This window comes from Gopherus flavomarginatus, chromosome 5 (genome assembly GCF_025201925.1).
Source record: "Gopherus flavomarginatus isolate rGopFla2 chromosome 5, rGopFla2.mat.asm, whole genome shotgun sequence".
NCBI classification, from domain to species: Eukaryota; Metazoa; Chordata; order Testudines; family Testudinidae; genus Gopherus; species Gopherus flavomarginatus.
Genome location: NC_066621.1, coordinates 112,940,180 through 112,956,242, shown reverse-complemented (window position 1 = coordinate 112,956,242; position 16,063 = coordinate 112,940,180). Strand labels below are relative to the sequence as shown.

Here is a 16,063-nt window from a genome sequence, read left to right as displayed (position 1 = left end):
TGAGGAAGTTCACACCTCTCCAAACTATTGTTTCAGGCTCTCTACAGGCAGACATTATTGCATCAGCTACACTATAGTATTTTATAATCTATCTTCTCAGTCTCAACGAATAGACTTGCCTTTTACAAAAATTAAACCTGAGAATCTAGGGCCTCATTCAAAGCCCACTGAAGTAATTGGAAAGACTCCTAATGATGTTAGTTAGTTTTGGATCAGGCCCCTGGAGAATAAGATGGTAGTGTCAAAAAAAAAAGAGACAAAAGATCAGGTGGGAACCAATGGCAATTCAAACCCTAAAGAAGAAGAACTGAATGAGGCAAGGTGGCAGAGTTGAAACAGGTGGGTAAAAAGCTTACCTTCTTGGGGTTTCAGTCATAGGATTTGCCTACACATTAAAGTTGTTCTAGAATAGACAGGTTGTGAATTTAAAGCAGAATAGCTATTCCTGAATAACTCCATGTGTAGATAAGCCCTTAGGGGCTTGCAAGGAAAAAAGCAGGAAGATGGTAGTGGATGAAGGAAACAAAGGGATAGTAAACTGCAGATTTGATGGAACAGAGGGCAAGTGAAGAGACAAAAGCAGAAGAGTTACTGGGACTCAAGAGTAGAACTATGGAGGGCTTTGAAGGAAAAGGAACTTGCCCTGAGTCTGGGTCCACAAAGTCCCTAGGAAATTATTTTACTATTGACAACACAGTAGCCATAAACCTAATATCCAGTATTTTATAATATTTGATAATATTTGTTATGCTCTCACTACAGGTATTTTCATTTATAAAATGGCGTGAATGAAAACTGATCTGATTGACTAATGAGGATTCCAGTACATATCAGCTGATTAATCACATTTCAAAAGAAACCTCTATATAACTCCATACTTTTCTACTTTGACTCAAAAATATATTTTTCAATTAAGTATTCAAAGGTATAATGTATTATAACAACTTATACTGTGTAGCAAATACAAAAATGCCCTTGTGAAAGTAAAAACATAATTTCTGAGATCTGTCAGAATTAATTAATTTCAACTTAAATGCTCAACCTTTCCTCTACCAGTAGCCATTAATTTGTAGGTGTGTCATAAGGATTCAGTCCTACTCCTGTTGACTTGATTAGGAGCATAATCAGGCACTAAAATCTTGGTTTTGTAAAAACAGAAATGGTTTCAGAACTCAAAGCTAAATATGCCAACTGCTTCACTGTATCCTAAGCAAGAGCAAAAGGTACCTCTAATACCACAACCCTACTACTCAATCCTCATAGTGAAACATCTGAGGGAATAAATAGGAGGGAGGAACAAGAAAAGGAAAAGGTGAGAACAAGAAAGACAGAGGGCAAGGGGGAGAGGGAAAGGGAATCTGTTTTTGATGTCAACAGTTCTATCAACTCATGAATTTTTCATGGATGCCAATTAGTTCTAAAATAATGCAGTATTGACAACCCCAACCATTCAAAAATCATGATATTGGCTCCAGAATCATTAAATTTTAATAAGTAATTAATTTGGGGCTTATTTTATTTCCTGTCTTTTCAGCCTTCAGGGTGCTCATTTTCAAGATTTTGTCTGCAACCTTCAGAGGTAGAAACTTTTTCTTAAATTAAAGCTGAGATTCCCATCTAATCATGTCTCCAGGAGTTAGAGCTTTAAGACAGTGATATACTGCAAACTTCACCATGAAATCACAAGAATTGGCATTGCTGAATGCCATTACCACAGTATTTGTAATTCAAACACTGTAAGGTTTTGATGCAAAACAGACAAAAACATGATTTCATAGGAGCTTGTTAAATACTTTTTTAAAAAATGCATTAATCTGCAATCACAACTCTGCCCTTCACTACAACTTAATTTATAATGAAGAGTGGAGGACGCTGGCAAATAGAGAAAATAAAAGGGTAGGAAATTTGGAGTGGACTTGGGACAAATCCTATTAATAATTTAAGCTAAACATTTTGTAAACTGACTAACTGCTGGGAATAAACATCACTTAAAATGTCAATGACCAAAACCAGATTTTCCACCCAGCAGAATAATTCAAACTCTATGATTCTATATCATGGAAACTTTCATTTAGGCTTTGATCATGCAAATTACACTAGTGCAGATCACTGCACCTGCATGAAGTGTCAGCAAAGTCCATGAACTTTTGATAAGCACAGGGGACTACACAAGTGCAGGTATTTGCAGAGCAGGGCTTTAAATTGTAAACTCCTATTTAGGCACCAATCCTTCAAATACTTATATGCATGTAAATAATCCTACTGAGTTAATAAAGTTATCCATGTGTTTTGCAGGGCTGGCACCTTACATTTTAAAATCCTCAGGGTATAGCATCTAGCAAACTTGAGTGCTCAATCAATATATTTAAAATACATTTATTGAAATAAAAATCAATTTAAGAACAATAACAACAAGATGTGCTTTAGTAAGGTAGTGCCTGCCTGTCCTTAGACCAGCTGAGCTGAAGGTAGCAGGTCATGCTTTGTGGCCCAGGCACTCCTAAACCATGTATGAGAGTTATACTTGAGAATAATTTTAACCACAGTATATGTCCCTGTTCCACCTGAACTCTCTATATAGAAACATATAATTTTAGTCTTAAATAATGGAAGAGAGACATTTCTCCATAATTGTACAACCAGCACTAAAATCTCTGAGATTGCAATTTGTATGAAAGAGACTATAAAGTACTTCGATATTTGATCCCTGATGAATTGAGCATGTACTGTGACCAGTGGCTTTTTCCAAAGTGAAGAAGTCAGCGAGGGTTCTGTGTGAGTGTGCACGGAGAGAATTTTCGAAGTAGCAACAGGGATTTCTAAAGAGAGAAGAAAATGTGACACGGAATTTGAAAGGTCTTTATTCCCGTCTTTGAACACGAACTCCCTCACCAGCTTTCTCTAGTGTTCAAGTGACGTGTCATTAAAATCCCAACCTGCTTGGGTACCACACGATGAGGTGGATTCAGGTCCTTGCCCCATATAGGTCACCCACCTCACTCCATAGATCTTTAGGCTGATAATTCAAAAATGGAGGATGAGTCTTCTCAGCCATTAATTAATAATGTAGCTCTCTGTCTTCCTGTGTGACACACGCGAGAAGGCACTGGGCGGCCAATAAAGATGTAGGGTAGAGAAGTGAAAAGCTCCTCCCAGCAGCTCTTCCTCATTGAGCTGAAGAAGTAGATCAAAAACTTCCCAGGAGCTGAGGGGGAAGACAGCAGAGCAAGAGGAGGAAAAGAAGCGAGGAGGAGAGGATCTCTTCATATCCCACCAAGGCAGAAGGGGGTCGGGACCCTATTAAACAGCAGGTAGGCAGGAGAAGGAGAGACCCCATTATACACCACCCAGACGGGCGGACAAGGAAGTCCCCATTACACACCAGCCGGGAACGAAAAGGGTGACCCCAGTATACCCTTCCCGGCAGAGACGCGCGCGTGGGGGGGAAGAGTCCCGCTGGACACTAGCCCGGCAGGAAGCGAAGGAGGAAGAGAAGTGATCACCGCTCCCCCTCCCCCCGTGTTTGCTGTGTAGGGAGGAGGAGGCGGCGGCGAAGGAGGAGTGGAAGTTAGTGTCCGGCCCGGCGTGTGCAGGTCAGAGGGTGACCCTGCGGCCGGGGAACCGGAGGAGACAAAGCGCGATCGCAGCAGCCGGGGTATCCCCGAGCCGAGCACGTTGTGTGACTCAGTGGGGCGGGGGGGGAGCCGCCTCCGCCTGCTGCTCGGCGTCATGGCCCCATTGTGAGGCAGGAGGAGGAGGCGGGGGAGGAAGGATCCGCAGCTCCCTCCTCACAGTCCCAGGCAGGCAGCGGCGTGTCAGGCACACAAAAGGCTGCCGCTGGATCCCTGTGCCGCCGCGACCCGAACTCCTTCCCCGGCTCTCCTGGGGGGAGGGACACGCCGGGCCCCGCTCCCTCCTCCCCAGGCCGCCGCCGCTCGCTCGCACTCACGCTCGTTTTCCCTCCAATTTGAAGCGGGTCGGGGCGATGCCGCTGCTGCACCGAAAGCCCTTCGTGAGGAAGAAGCCCCCCGCCGACCTGCGGCCCGACGAGCGCGTCTTCTACTGCAGGGTCACCAACGAGATCTTCAGGGACTACGAGTAAGAGACCCCCCCGCGTGACCGCTCCCCGGGCGGGCCAGGGCAGTTTAACCCCCCGAACGGCTGACATCTGGGGTGGGAGGGGATTCCCCGCTCGGCGCCCCGGGGACCCTCCGCTGGGAGCGCTGTGGCGGGCGAGCCGTACTCCTCTCCAGCGAAGGGGGGTGGCGCCCCGCGGAGAGCGGGGAATGCCCTCCTCACCCCCGGGGGCTCGTCAGGGTTAGGGAAGGGAGGTCACTCGCCGCCCCTCTGCCGGCCGGGGCTCCCTGGGGCGGCGGGAAGCAGCTGGGCGAGCTGCCCCGCGTGCGGTGTCATCGGCCGCGGGCCGCCAGAGGCGGCGGGGAAGTGAAAGTTGAGCGGGAGGCAGTAAGTGCCTGGCCCGGCCCCCTGCTCCTTCGGGGCAGCCGGAGCCGCATGTCGGCGGCTACTAGGCCTCGGTGTGTGCCCCAGCGCCTAGAGCAGGGGCACAACGGTCACCGGGCCGCCCGGCACTGAACCGCCGCGCGCCTGACTGCGGCGGCCGGGCCGCGGTTTAAATAACGCCGCGGGGGAGCGGCGGTCCCTGTGTGCGGGGGGAGCCTGACATGTGCGAGCGGCCTCACTATTGTTGTCGTAGCAGCCGGGCCGGGGTGGCGCAGCATGTGGCGTCAACTCAGCCTGCACCCCCCCCCCCGACACTTAACCCCTTGTTCTTGCCTGGGGTGGGAGTTGCTGGGTGACCGTTTGAACTCACTCCCAGCTCCCGGTCTTGAACGTGTCCTGCCCCGGCAGGTGCCGTTGCTCGGGCACCTAAGCAATAGTAGGGGGGTTCTTTCATCACACAGCTTTGCAGCCCTGAGACTCGTCCTTTGCGGTTGAGGAGGATTGCTGGGGACGGAGAATGTTGCATCTGTCCTTGAGGGCACTAATATCAGGGTTTTTATAGTAGCATCTTTAATCCCAAACACTTTGCAGGCTCTCTGCTTAGAGGAGCCTCTTAAGGTCTTATATGGCTCCCTTTAATAAGTAACTGAGCTTCTCTATGTCAGAGGAACACCAACTTAATTAAGTAAAAAAACACCCCAAACAAACCCAGCAGGGTTTCAAGTAGTACACTTGCCCCTCAGGTTCCTCCTCCAAGATTTATAGTTTTACAATAATTTTCCTATTTTTTTTAAAGTGTTTCTTTCCCGTTTTTGTGTTAAAGACCAACCAAGATTGTGAAGCAGTGTTGTCATATGTACAAGGTATATTAAAAAAGCAGAGACGATTATTTTTTTCTATTCTCTTTCACTTAAGCTGATTATAATTATTACTTTGTAACAGCAGTGGGTAAGAAGTCTTTAGAGAGAGATGATATTTTTAAAGCTGACCCTTTTAACTTTACGATCTGATCCAGCATTCTTTCTACGATATGAATGTTAAGTAACCACTTCCATCCACCCACAAAATGTTCCCAAAAATCAAATCTTGTCTTTTATTTATATATATATATATATATATATATATATATATATATATATATATATATATATATATATATAATATTTATTTAAATAAATGCAGCCTAGCGAGATTAAATCAGAAATACTTTTATTCACAGCGTATGAAATTAGAGCACACCTAAAGTCTTCTCATGCTTGGACTTGTTTTGCTACTCAAATAGACTTCACCTAACAAAACCTTAAGGGAAGTTGGATTAAGTACTTTTGAAAGGGTTTTCTGAGCAAAGTAGTGGAGGAGCGAATTCAAAAACAAAAGCCCGAAAGAAAGTTTATTAAGAAAGGTAGTTCGGAAGTGTTTGTATTGAGGTCTCAAGGATGTAAAGGGCAGGAACCTAAGGACCCAAGTTTTTCTGCAGAACATAAAACTTCTCATAATTCCATTATTTTGAAAGTTTCTTTTATAAATTAGAGTTATTGTTATCAAAGTATTATACCTGGCTCTCATGACATCCCAGGTGCATTTAGAGAGGTGTGAAGATTAAGAAAATAAGACGGTCACTCATTGTTTGGAAAGGGCCAAATTCCATTTTAAAATCTGGTTTATAGGCTTGGAGGATAAATTTTGGATTACATACTACACTCAGGTCTCAATGAATCTTCCCCCAGATCGGATGATACTTTGCATATATATGCAAGGATTGAATATGGCTAACTAACGTCATATACTAACTAAACTTTCAGTTACTATTTATCGTATTAGATATCGCTCAGTAGGAAAATATTCTCTCACTTTCTGGACCACTGCTATTTCTGCACTTGCCTGTTCTCCTGTATCTATTTTTCTTCCCCTTGCTTTGTCTCTGGTGGTGTTTAGGCTGGAAGAAAAGGTGGTATGTTTTTAGGGTTTTTTTTAAATCAAGTTAGCCAATATGATTTGAAACATCACTTAACAACTTGTATAGTCATAGTTTAACCCCTTTAAAATTGTGTTAGCTGGTTGTGGTGTACCCTAACTGAGAGTGGTGTTTAAAAGTGCATTAGCTAACACATTTGGAAAACCTACCTTTCTTCCTTCTCTGTACATGGCCAATGAGATTTATGAGGGCTGGGGAGTTCACGCTTTCCAGACCATTGTTTGTTTTATGCTCTGTGCATTTGGGAAGACAACACTGACTCAGTGTACACTCGCTTTGTATATAGGTTACTTTTGCAACCATTTTAAAAAAAAGAAAAAGATTCTAGGTCTTAAGTCCAGATTGCACAGAATCTGAATTGGCCACATAAATACATCATATAGGCTGGATCTAGCACATTAGGTGTTAGACATCTCAGTTTACATTATGTGCTTAAGAGTTTGTATTATTGCAAGTTTGCACAAACAACAAACTTGGAAATCATCTGGCTGCAAATTTACTATTATAATTACTATTAGCAGCAGTAATAGAGATGTATTTCTTACATTTTTGTATCATCCCTTTATAACTGGACACCGGTCATGATAATAACCAATTAATGCATGTAGAACTCAGCAGGACTAACATTTTAAAAAGTCTTTTTTAGTGATCTAGAACTTATTTTCCAATAGAGTGAAATAATATTTCATAATTCTATGATCTACAAAAGAGGAGTTGTGCAGTGAGATGGCAAAATTTGCAGCTGGCACAGTTATTTAGGGTTATCAAGACTAGAGAGATCTGGAAATCTTTAGTGATACTTATCAAAGCTGGGGAATTAAACAGGGTGGCAGATTAAATTCAGTATTGATGGTTGCAAGATATTGCATGCTGGAAGGAATAATTTAAATTATTCACATACCTTTTCTAGTAGTAGTAGTAGGCATCCTTCAGTCTTGAGAGACCATGAGTATGCATCCTGAGAGGTAAAGAATTTACTCAGTTGCTTTTTTGACAGCCATGGCTGTGGCTGAAGAGACCCACTCGAGAGAATGAGTTTCTGCTGCATCTGTCACATTTAAAGGTGGTGTTTCGACCCTTTGGGCTCTAACTTCTGTGAGCTCTTTTCTCCTTTGCTAAGCTGGACTGCTTCTTCTCATAACTCTGGAGACCTTTGTTAAGCTCTTGTTTCCAAAGGCTGTGGTCCTGAGAATGATCTTCCCAGTTATCCACATCCATGTCCATTTCTTTGAGGTCTCGCTTGCAAATATCCTTGAAACGCATCCTTTGCATCTTTTTTCAGATGCCAATTCTCTGTAGAGGACGTTGTTTGAGATGAGATGTGCCCATCATTCATCACACATACCTAAGCCATCATAGGTGTCTCTGTTTGAGGAGTGTTTTCATGCTGGGTATACTGTCCCACTTGAGCACCTCAGTGTTGGTGACTCTGTCCCTCCAGGAGATTTCAAAGATTTGACAAAGGCAATGCATATGAAAGCTGTTAAGCCTTGTTTCCCGATGAGAATATAAGGTCCATGCCTTGCTCCAGTACAAAAGTGTACTGATAACACATACACAATACACACAGATCTTTTGCATTTTCTGTCTGTTTAGAACCTTAATAGGTTCTAAATTAACTGTAACATGTCAGAAAAAAGATCTGAGTATCACTGTGGACAGCTCAATGAAAAACACCTCTTGGTGTGTAGCAGCATCTGAAAAAACAAACGCTAGGTTGCATGAGAAATGGAATGGAAAAATTGTAAAGCCCTTTAAAAATTGATGGTACTATCTGGTGGAATGTGAAGTGCAGAGCCGTGCAATGTTTCTTCCATATGAAGAGAGACTGAAAAGATTGGGAATCTTTAAGTCCAGAGAGGAGAAATAAAGAGGGGACGAGAGGGAGACAAAATAAAGAATGGTATAAAAAGAGTAGTTAGGGCAAACAGAAGTGTCCGTCTCATAAGAGCAATGGGACACTTGGTGAAATTGAAGGTCAGCGTATTTGAAACTGATCGAAGAAAACACTTTTTACTCAACTGTACAATCAGCCAGTGGAACACATAGACACCAGATATTATTGATGCCAATAGTTTAGCAGAATTCCAAAAATGTGTAAATGGATAAGGAGAGCATACATAGTTACATTACAGTGTTGGTATATTACTTTTTAAAGAGAAACCCAGAATTTTGGAATATATTCTTCAGGGTATAGCTAACCTCTAACTAAGGAGCTTAGAAAGAAACTATAGGCTGATGAGTCCATAATGCTCACTTGGGGGTGTTTTGTACATTGCTTTGAAGCATTTCATATTGACCCCTTTTGAAGATATGATATTTTGGAACACAGGAAATGCCATTCACACCAGCATCCTTGTAAGTCAGTATCCTAACATCATGCCTATGTGTACATAGTATGTTAGATGCCGACAGGGATCCATATTTTAAAAAAAAGATGACTGGCTTGAGAAAAGATTTTTCTTTTCTAAATTCAGAATAATCATTTATTTTCTACCCTTTACATTGGGTTTAGCATATGGCAGGATGAAGTAACATTTTGCAGTATTTGATGCTTGTGTTTTTAATTCTGTTTTAAGGAAACTTTCTTTCCTTAGCATTTTAAACTTTCTAAAAAAATAAATTGACTTGAAATAAGCTTATTCTTAGACACACTCAACAATAAAAATATATATTTATTAGGTCTTGGAGTAAGAGGAAACATTTGAATATGTTCATTTTAATCAGAACCACACACACATTTTGACCGTTGCACAAGGCTGCAGAAACTCCTAAATCAGACCTCTGCGGCCTTTCACAAAGATTCTCAGTGCAGAAACTGGATGCAATCTCTTTCTTTCTTTCTTTTTTTTTTTTTTTTTTTTTTAATAGAATCTGGCTCATAATAAATCCTTTTTACTTATTTAGTAACAGGATTGAACGACTTTTCAAGGCTTTTGCCCAGGATTTTGTCAATGGGTTTATTCTTGCATATAAAGTTAACTGTTTACATTGCTAATACTGTGTACATTTATAAAAATAAATACAAACATGCCATTCAAATTCATGGTTTAGCATAAAGGCCGCCAACAAAAGAAACTCCAACTTAGTCCTCTGGATTGCAACTTGATTTTTGCTACTGCGGAACCCATGGAAGTCAAATGGGGTTTATGTAGGCTGAAGGGTCCATTGTAATGGGCCTCAACTGCCATTCCATGTGAATTTCATCCCAACGTGTTCAGGTGCAGAGAGCTTGGAAAAGTGGGTGATCGTAAAATGCCATCTATGTCACAGCTTTTCATCCTAAAGGGATGTGATAAGGACACAATTGCAATTTTAACTCTAATTGTATTTGCTTTTGTGAATTTAAATGCAACATGAAGTATGCTCAATCAAGCCTTTTATTTTTCTATTTCTTTTAATATAGAATATTGTAACTACCACTAATTAGCTGTATTGGTAGCTTCTATTTACATAACTACAATGGCACAAAGATGCCTCCATGGGGCAGGAGTGCAGGAATATTAAAAATCTATTGACATGGTGTTGGATTTTTGTTCTCTCAGACCCAGTTTCAGTGAAATCGTTAATATGTTACAATAAGATGTTAATGCCTTGTGACATAAATTATCTGTCTGATGTGCTGTTTGTAGCTAAAGTTAAGGGATGCTGCCAAGATTAAATGTAATCAATTTTTTAAAGTGAGAGAGAGCTGAAAGATAGTTTCAGGGAGTTTGCCTACTCCTGTGTCTTTGTGACTATTTTGATAGTTTTATAAGCACATTTACTTTTTTTGCAAATTATTTTTTTCTCCATGCTGGTATGTGGAAAAACCCACACAAAACAAAAGAGTAAACTAACTACAGAGAAACAGGATACACGAAGTGTTGTAGAATGATTGGAAAAAAAAATGTTTTCCTCAAATCTGTTTCAGTCATGGTAATCTTAGCTTTCGCTTGTAACAAATTTACTTGTAGATTTTACTTGAGAGATGTGTGGTTTTTGGTTTTTTTTTTAAGTTGAAGGTGTCATTTAAATCAGTGCTTCTCAAACTAGGGCTGCCGCTTGTTCAGGGAAAGCCCCTGGCAGGCCGGGCCGGTTTGTTTACCTGCTGTGTCCGCAGGTTTGGCTGATCGTGGCTCCCACTGGCTGCGGTTCGCTGCTCCAGGCCAATGGGGGCCGCAGGAAGCTGCGCAGGCCGAGGGACAAAATATCTGTTTCCACCACTCCCTCAGAAAAAGGTAGCAGCCCTGAAAGGGACACTATAAATTGGATTTTTATGTTTCAAGTGAACAAATTTTTAAAAACTTCAGTTTCTGATAGTGCATCTTTTAAATAGTATATCCTGAAACTTACCGTATATACTCGATCATTAGCCGGTTCATTTATAAGCTCCACCCACCCCCAATGGATAAGTAAAAAATTTTTATGATCCATTCATAAGCTGACCCTATAATTCAGGGGTCAGCAAACTTTGGCTCCCGGGCCATCAGGATAAGCCACTGGTGGGCTGAGACGGTTTGTTTACCTCAAGCGTTCACAGGCAGGAAGGTAAACCTAAGTAAACAAAATGTCCTGGCGTGCCAGCTGCTTACCCTGATGGGCTGGGACAGCAGCTGCTGGGGAAATGGTTTTTTGAGGGAAGAAGCGGGGGGTCAGGGGAGTAACCTCTGTGACTACACCCCACATGACCCCACCCCCCACACTCTCCCCATCCTATCCCTTCCCACCTTATCTGGGGAGGGCCAGGAGAGGATGTCTCTGGCCTGGCTGGAGCTGTTCCGGCAGCCTGCTCCGGCGGGCCAGACCGGGCAGCGCGGTCGCAGCGTGCTCTTGGGGGTGGGGCCGAGCGGCAGGGCTGCAGCCTGCCAGCCCCGGAGCTGTATCTGCTTCGGAGGCTGGGGGAGAGCAGCGTGGCCTGAAGCGGAGAGACTCTGGCCCCACCTCTTCCCTTCTGGCTCTGCTGCCTCTCCTTGCTCCCTCTGTTGGGGGTGGGAGGGGCTATGTCCCACCTCTCCCTCTCTATACCCATTCATAAGCCGACCCACTTCTCTGGTGCTTCCCTTTTTTACTAAAAAAATTTGGCTTATGAACGAGTATATAGGGTAGTTGGAAAAAAATTTTCTGGTTGCCAGTTGATAATGCTAAGAATTTCCTCAGCAAAGAAAGAACTAAGTGATTGACAGGGAAATAGTGGAACTATACACCAAAGGCTCCAGTCCTGCAAAGATTTAGTAAATATTTAACTATATGCGTTGAAGACTACTCCTGGTGTAAAAATTAAGCGCATGCATTAGTCTTTGAAGAATTGGGACCAAAGATGCTGTGAAATGCACAAAGTAAAGAAACTGGTGTTCTTTTAAGGAAGTTTTGCTAATGTGTGGGAAGCCCCCATTTTGAAGGCGTGTGGAGGACTAGCTGGGAGACACAGCCTGACTCTCAATTGTCCTGTAGAGTCTGAGCTTTCATGTACACAGTGTTTGTATCTAGCTGTTATGGTTGCAATGCAAACTTTGAAAAGGTGAAGCAAATGTAACCCATCCACAGATGTCTGACTGAGTGTGTAAAGAGCCTAAAACAATAGCTCTGAGGTGTGAGCTGCCCCATTCACTTCATTGGGTGCTAACTCAGATGACAATGATAAATACTTTAAATGTCACCCTTGTTAACTGATTTGCTCATCATCAAAGCATGCAAAAAAAAAAAAGTATCACATTATGAAGATGTATACCAGTGTATCCCAAGGTATGGAGTGGACACCGTGGGGATGTGGCATGATAGATTAGCTGAAATGACACAGAAGATGTTAAATTTGTCGTGTGTCTTAATTTATAACAACACATGGTAGGTTGCAGAGTGGAGGGCAGACGGCAATGATTGGTTTCATTACGCTGAAGTGGTCCTCAGCTTTTAAATGTTTAGGAAACACTGCATTAAGGAATACTTGTTTAAAGGCACACTGTCAAACTGCTAGTTGATCCACATTATGTGAAGTATTTTAACATAACTATAGTCTACTAAATGGCTTTGATTCTACATTTACTTAAAAAAATCAACTCTTCCATCTAGAAATTAATTTAACAAACCACTATTTTTGCCAGGTTCATCAAAAAATATTGTGATGGGCTCACCATGCAACAGCTGTTGAATAATCAATACTATAGAAATTATGCTGGTGTTCTAAACAGGAAGTAAACAAGAATAACCATAGTAATTTCAGTATTAATTGGAACCCAAGAGTGGAAGAAAAATCAGTATTTGCCAAATTGAAAAGGGGGATGGGAAGAATCCGCAGAAAAAAATATTTTAATGCTTTTATAAGAGCAATGCAAACAGTGAAAGAACAAAACTATGTAAAAAAAGGGCTTGGTGTTATTTTTTAACTTCCCCATTGATGGGCCAGAACACTCAAAAGCACTTAAGAGTTTTGACTGCTGAAAAGCAAACTGGAACTCAAATAAATTAAAACCATTCTAAGAAAAAAAAATTGCCAGACTATTTTATACCTGTACAATTTTAAATGCTGATTTTGTAAGCATACATGGGGTGGTGGTGTTAAATTTACACCCATGAGTAGTCTGATTGAACTCAGTGGGACTCCTCTGATATATAAAATTACTCGTGTATGTGTGCTTCTTTGCAGGGCCTAAGGGCCTGACACTGCCCAGTTAAAATCGGAGGGAGTTTTGCTGCATGTAGACTGTAGTGAGAACAAATTTTGGCCCTACAGTAGTAGATTTATCAAGAACTGAAATATTGGGTTGAACAGAAGTGACAAAATGACCCTTTAAGTGTTCCATCATGAAGTGAGAGCCAATAATAACGTGTTCTAGATATACTGTGATGACTGTAATTTAAGTCTGAAGATACTACAATCTACAACTTGAACAGAAGCAGTGCAATGTTTACATTTTAGACGTGTAAAGAGTATTTTTCACTTAATAGATCAAAAACTTGTCACACCATATTGCCGTGACTAAACTGTAAGTGTTAGCTAGAATTTTATTCACTCTTTTTTTCTTCTTCATTATAGTGACTTTTTTGAACGCACCATTCTGTGTAACAGCCTTGTATGGAGCTGTGCTGTCACAGGTAAACCTGGACTCACATATCAGGAAGCACTGGAATCAGAAAAGAAAGCCAGACTTAATCTTCAGAGTTTTCCAGAGGCACTCATAGTTCCAATTCTGTATTTGGCCACCTTAACCCATCGCTCACGACTTCATGAAATCTGTGATGAAATCTTTGCTTATGTCAAGGATCGATATTTTGTTGGCGAAACAGTGGAAGTAGTTAGAAATAATGGTGCAAGGTAAACACCTTTTATATGTATTATTGATTAAATATGTGTTATGGTATATCTATTTTTATTATTTACTTATTCATGTATTTATTTTTACAAAACTTGGGGTTATGAATTCTGTAACAAGCTATTTGTAGGACAAGTACAATGTCTCTGGCTAGCCATGTGATTAATGCTGTTTATTGTGTTACTAGTGGCGAGGGTTGGATTCCTGGGCTCAGTTTCTTATTCCTTGGCTTGGCAGTTACTGTGGTTGCTGGAGGCAGCACATCCAGCCCCTTGGCATTTTTTTCCAGAGCGGTCCTGTTGATCCTGAAGTAACATTGATGTGTTCTGAAGGAATTCCCATTCAGCCCTCTGTCAAGGAAAGCCGCTGCAGTGCATAGAGTGGGCTGGAGTTTGGACGGTTTGACATCCATTAAGGTCCAAAAAACATGCTGTGTGATCAAAGGTTATTTGAATGGAACACAGGAAAATGTTTGTTTGCAAATTATCATGATTCTTTTAGTGCAAAAATGATACAAACATTGGTGACAAACTATTAGTTGATGTAGTAGGTAACAGATGTACAAACTTTTGGAGTGATATGTAATTATCAGCTAGGGAACATTATGAATGACTGCTAAACATTTCCTCAAAGACTTCTTTGATAAGGCTTTTGGAGTGAAGTAGTGTGGAAGTCACCAAATTGTATTTTTGTACCCCAAAAGTGGCAAAATTTTACAAAGGGAAATAAGCAATTTAAACTGGGTTATCCAAATTTCGTAATTGGTAGACTAAAAACACTTCCATTCCGAGAGCATTAGTTTGTTACGGGAACATGCTCAGAAAAGTGGGGAATGGTGATAGAGGGATATAATATTTGGTCATTCCAGGATACACATATTTTTAATAGGTTTTTAAAGTTGTTTCTGCTCATATTGTATATACGACCATTTTATGTGCTGTTAACAATGCTTCTTTTTGGTACTATTTTTGTATGAGTTACAGAAGCTTTTAGTTAAGGGAATGAGTGGTGAGGCCACTATTATTAAGGGTTGGAGAAATCCTGAATTTTAAAGGTATTTGTCTCAGATGTGATCACTTTCATATTTGAATCCATTAGTTTATAGTTAGCTATAAGTGTGTTAGTTGGGTTGAATTTTCCCTTACATTGTTTCTCTGAAGGGACCAGGAAATGTTCTTATTTTCAAGCCATAAAGTTTTCATTTAAATCCCAATCATGCAAAGATGTCCACATGCTTAAATTTACACTGAATAGTCCCATTGATGGGAATACTCACAGTGTAATTTAAGCATATGTATACACTTTTGCTGGATTGGGTCTTTGTCCTGTTGGGGGCGAGGCAAACTTTGCCATGCCATGAAGTAGTTGGATGGGATGACGCAGCAGCCTGTGGATGCCCTGAGATCTGTGGCAAAACCCTGTATATGTTAAGAGGGGACAGGGTCTGCATATTTATTGAGGCCCACCCTTTCATATGGTTCCTGGCTTTGCCTTTTTTCCATGGCAGTACAGATACAGAAATAGTTGTACTATGTAGTGGAAATAGGATTTTAATCAAATAATTAAAATACGAGTCCTTGTGCTCCAGTGGAATATTGGCGAATTTCAGATGTCTCTGAATTTGCCATATAAGCACTCTCACATTGTCGTCTTCTTGGGCCTGGTCTACACCCCGACCGATGTAGCTATGCCGGCCTAACCTCAGTGTGGGGATAGCTATGTCAATGGAAGAATGCTTCCATCAACACATTGTTCAGGGAGGTGATGTTCCTGCTTTGATACGAAAAACCCCTTCTGTCAATGTAGACTGCATCTATGCTATGAGATTATGGCGGCGCAGCTACAGTTAAGTAACTAAGCCGGTATAGTGTAGATATACTCTGAGTCTCTACCTCTACACAGGGCCCAGTCCTGTACTGAGCCCAGTCCTATTTAATATATTCTTAAATGATCTGGAAGAAGTGATAAAGAATGAGGTGGCAAAATTTGTAGGTGATACAAAACTACTCAAGATAAAAGCAGCAAAGAGTCCTGTGGCATCTTATAGACTAACAGACGTATTGGAGCATGAGCTTTCGTGGGTGAATACCCACTTCGTCGGATGCCAACTCTGCCCACACCAGCGACACCATCACAGGGCCTAACCAGATCAGCCACACCTTCACCGGTTCATTCACCTGCACGTCCACCAATGTAATATACGCCATCATATGCCAGCAATGCCCCTCTGCTATATACATCGGCCAAACTGGACAGTCTCTACGGAAAAAGATAAATGGACACAAATCGGATATTAGGAATGGCAATATACAAAAACCTGTAGGAGAACACTTCAATA

The 16,063-nt window shown here is 41.5% G+C and overlaps 1 protein-coding gene across 5 annotated transcripts in view; it reads left to right on the top strand.

The window, feature by feature from the left end:
- Nucleotides 1-3,978: 3,978 nt before the first annotated feature.
- BAZ1A (bromodomain adjacent to zinc finger domain 1A) overlaps nucleotides 3,979-16,063 on the top strand; it is a 107,129-nt gene continuing 95,044 nt past the window's right edge. For 4 of the 5 annotated variants that reach the window (XM_050953846.1, XM_050953845.1, XM_050953844.1 and 1 more), the window contains exons 1-2: nucleotides 3,979-4,098; nucleotides 13,449-13,727. In XM_050953846.1, the coding sequence (XP_050809803.1) occupies nucleotides 3,986-4,098; nucleotides 13,449-13,727 (392 nt within the window). In that variant the 5' untranslated portion in view covers nucleotides 3,979-3,985. Of the gene's footprint in view, nucleotides 4,099-13,448; nucleotides 13,728-16,063 lie in introns of those variants that run through there. The other variant, XM_050953848.1, reaches the window with a different exon arrangement.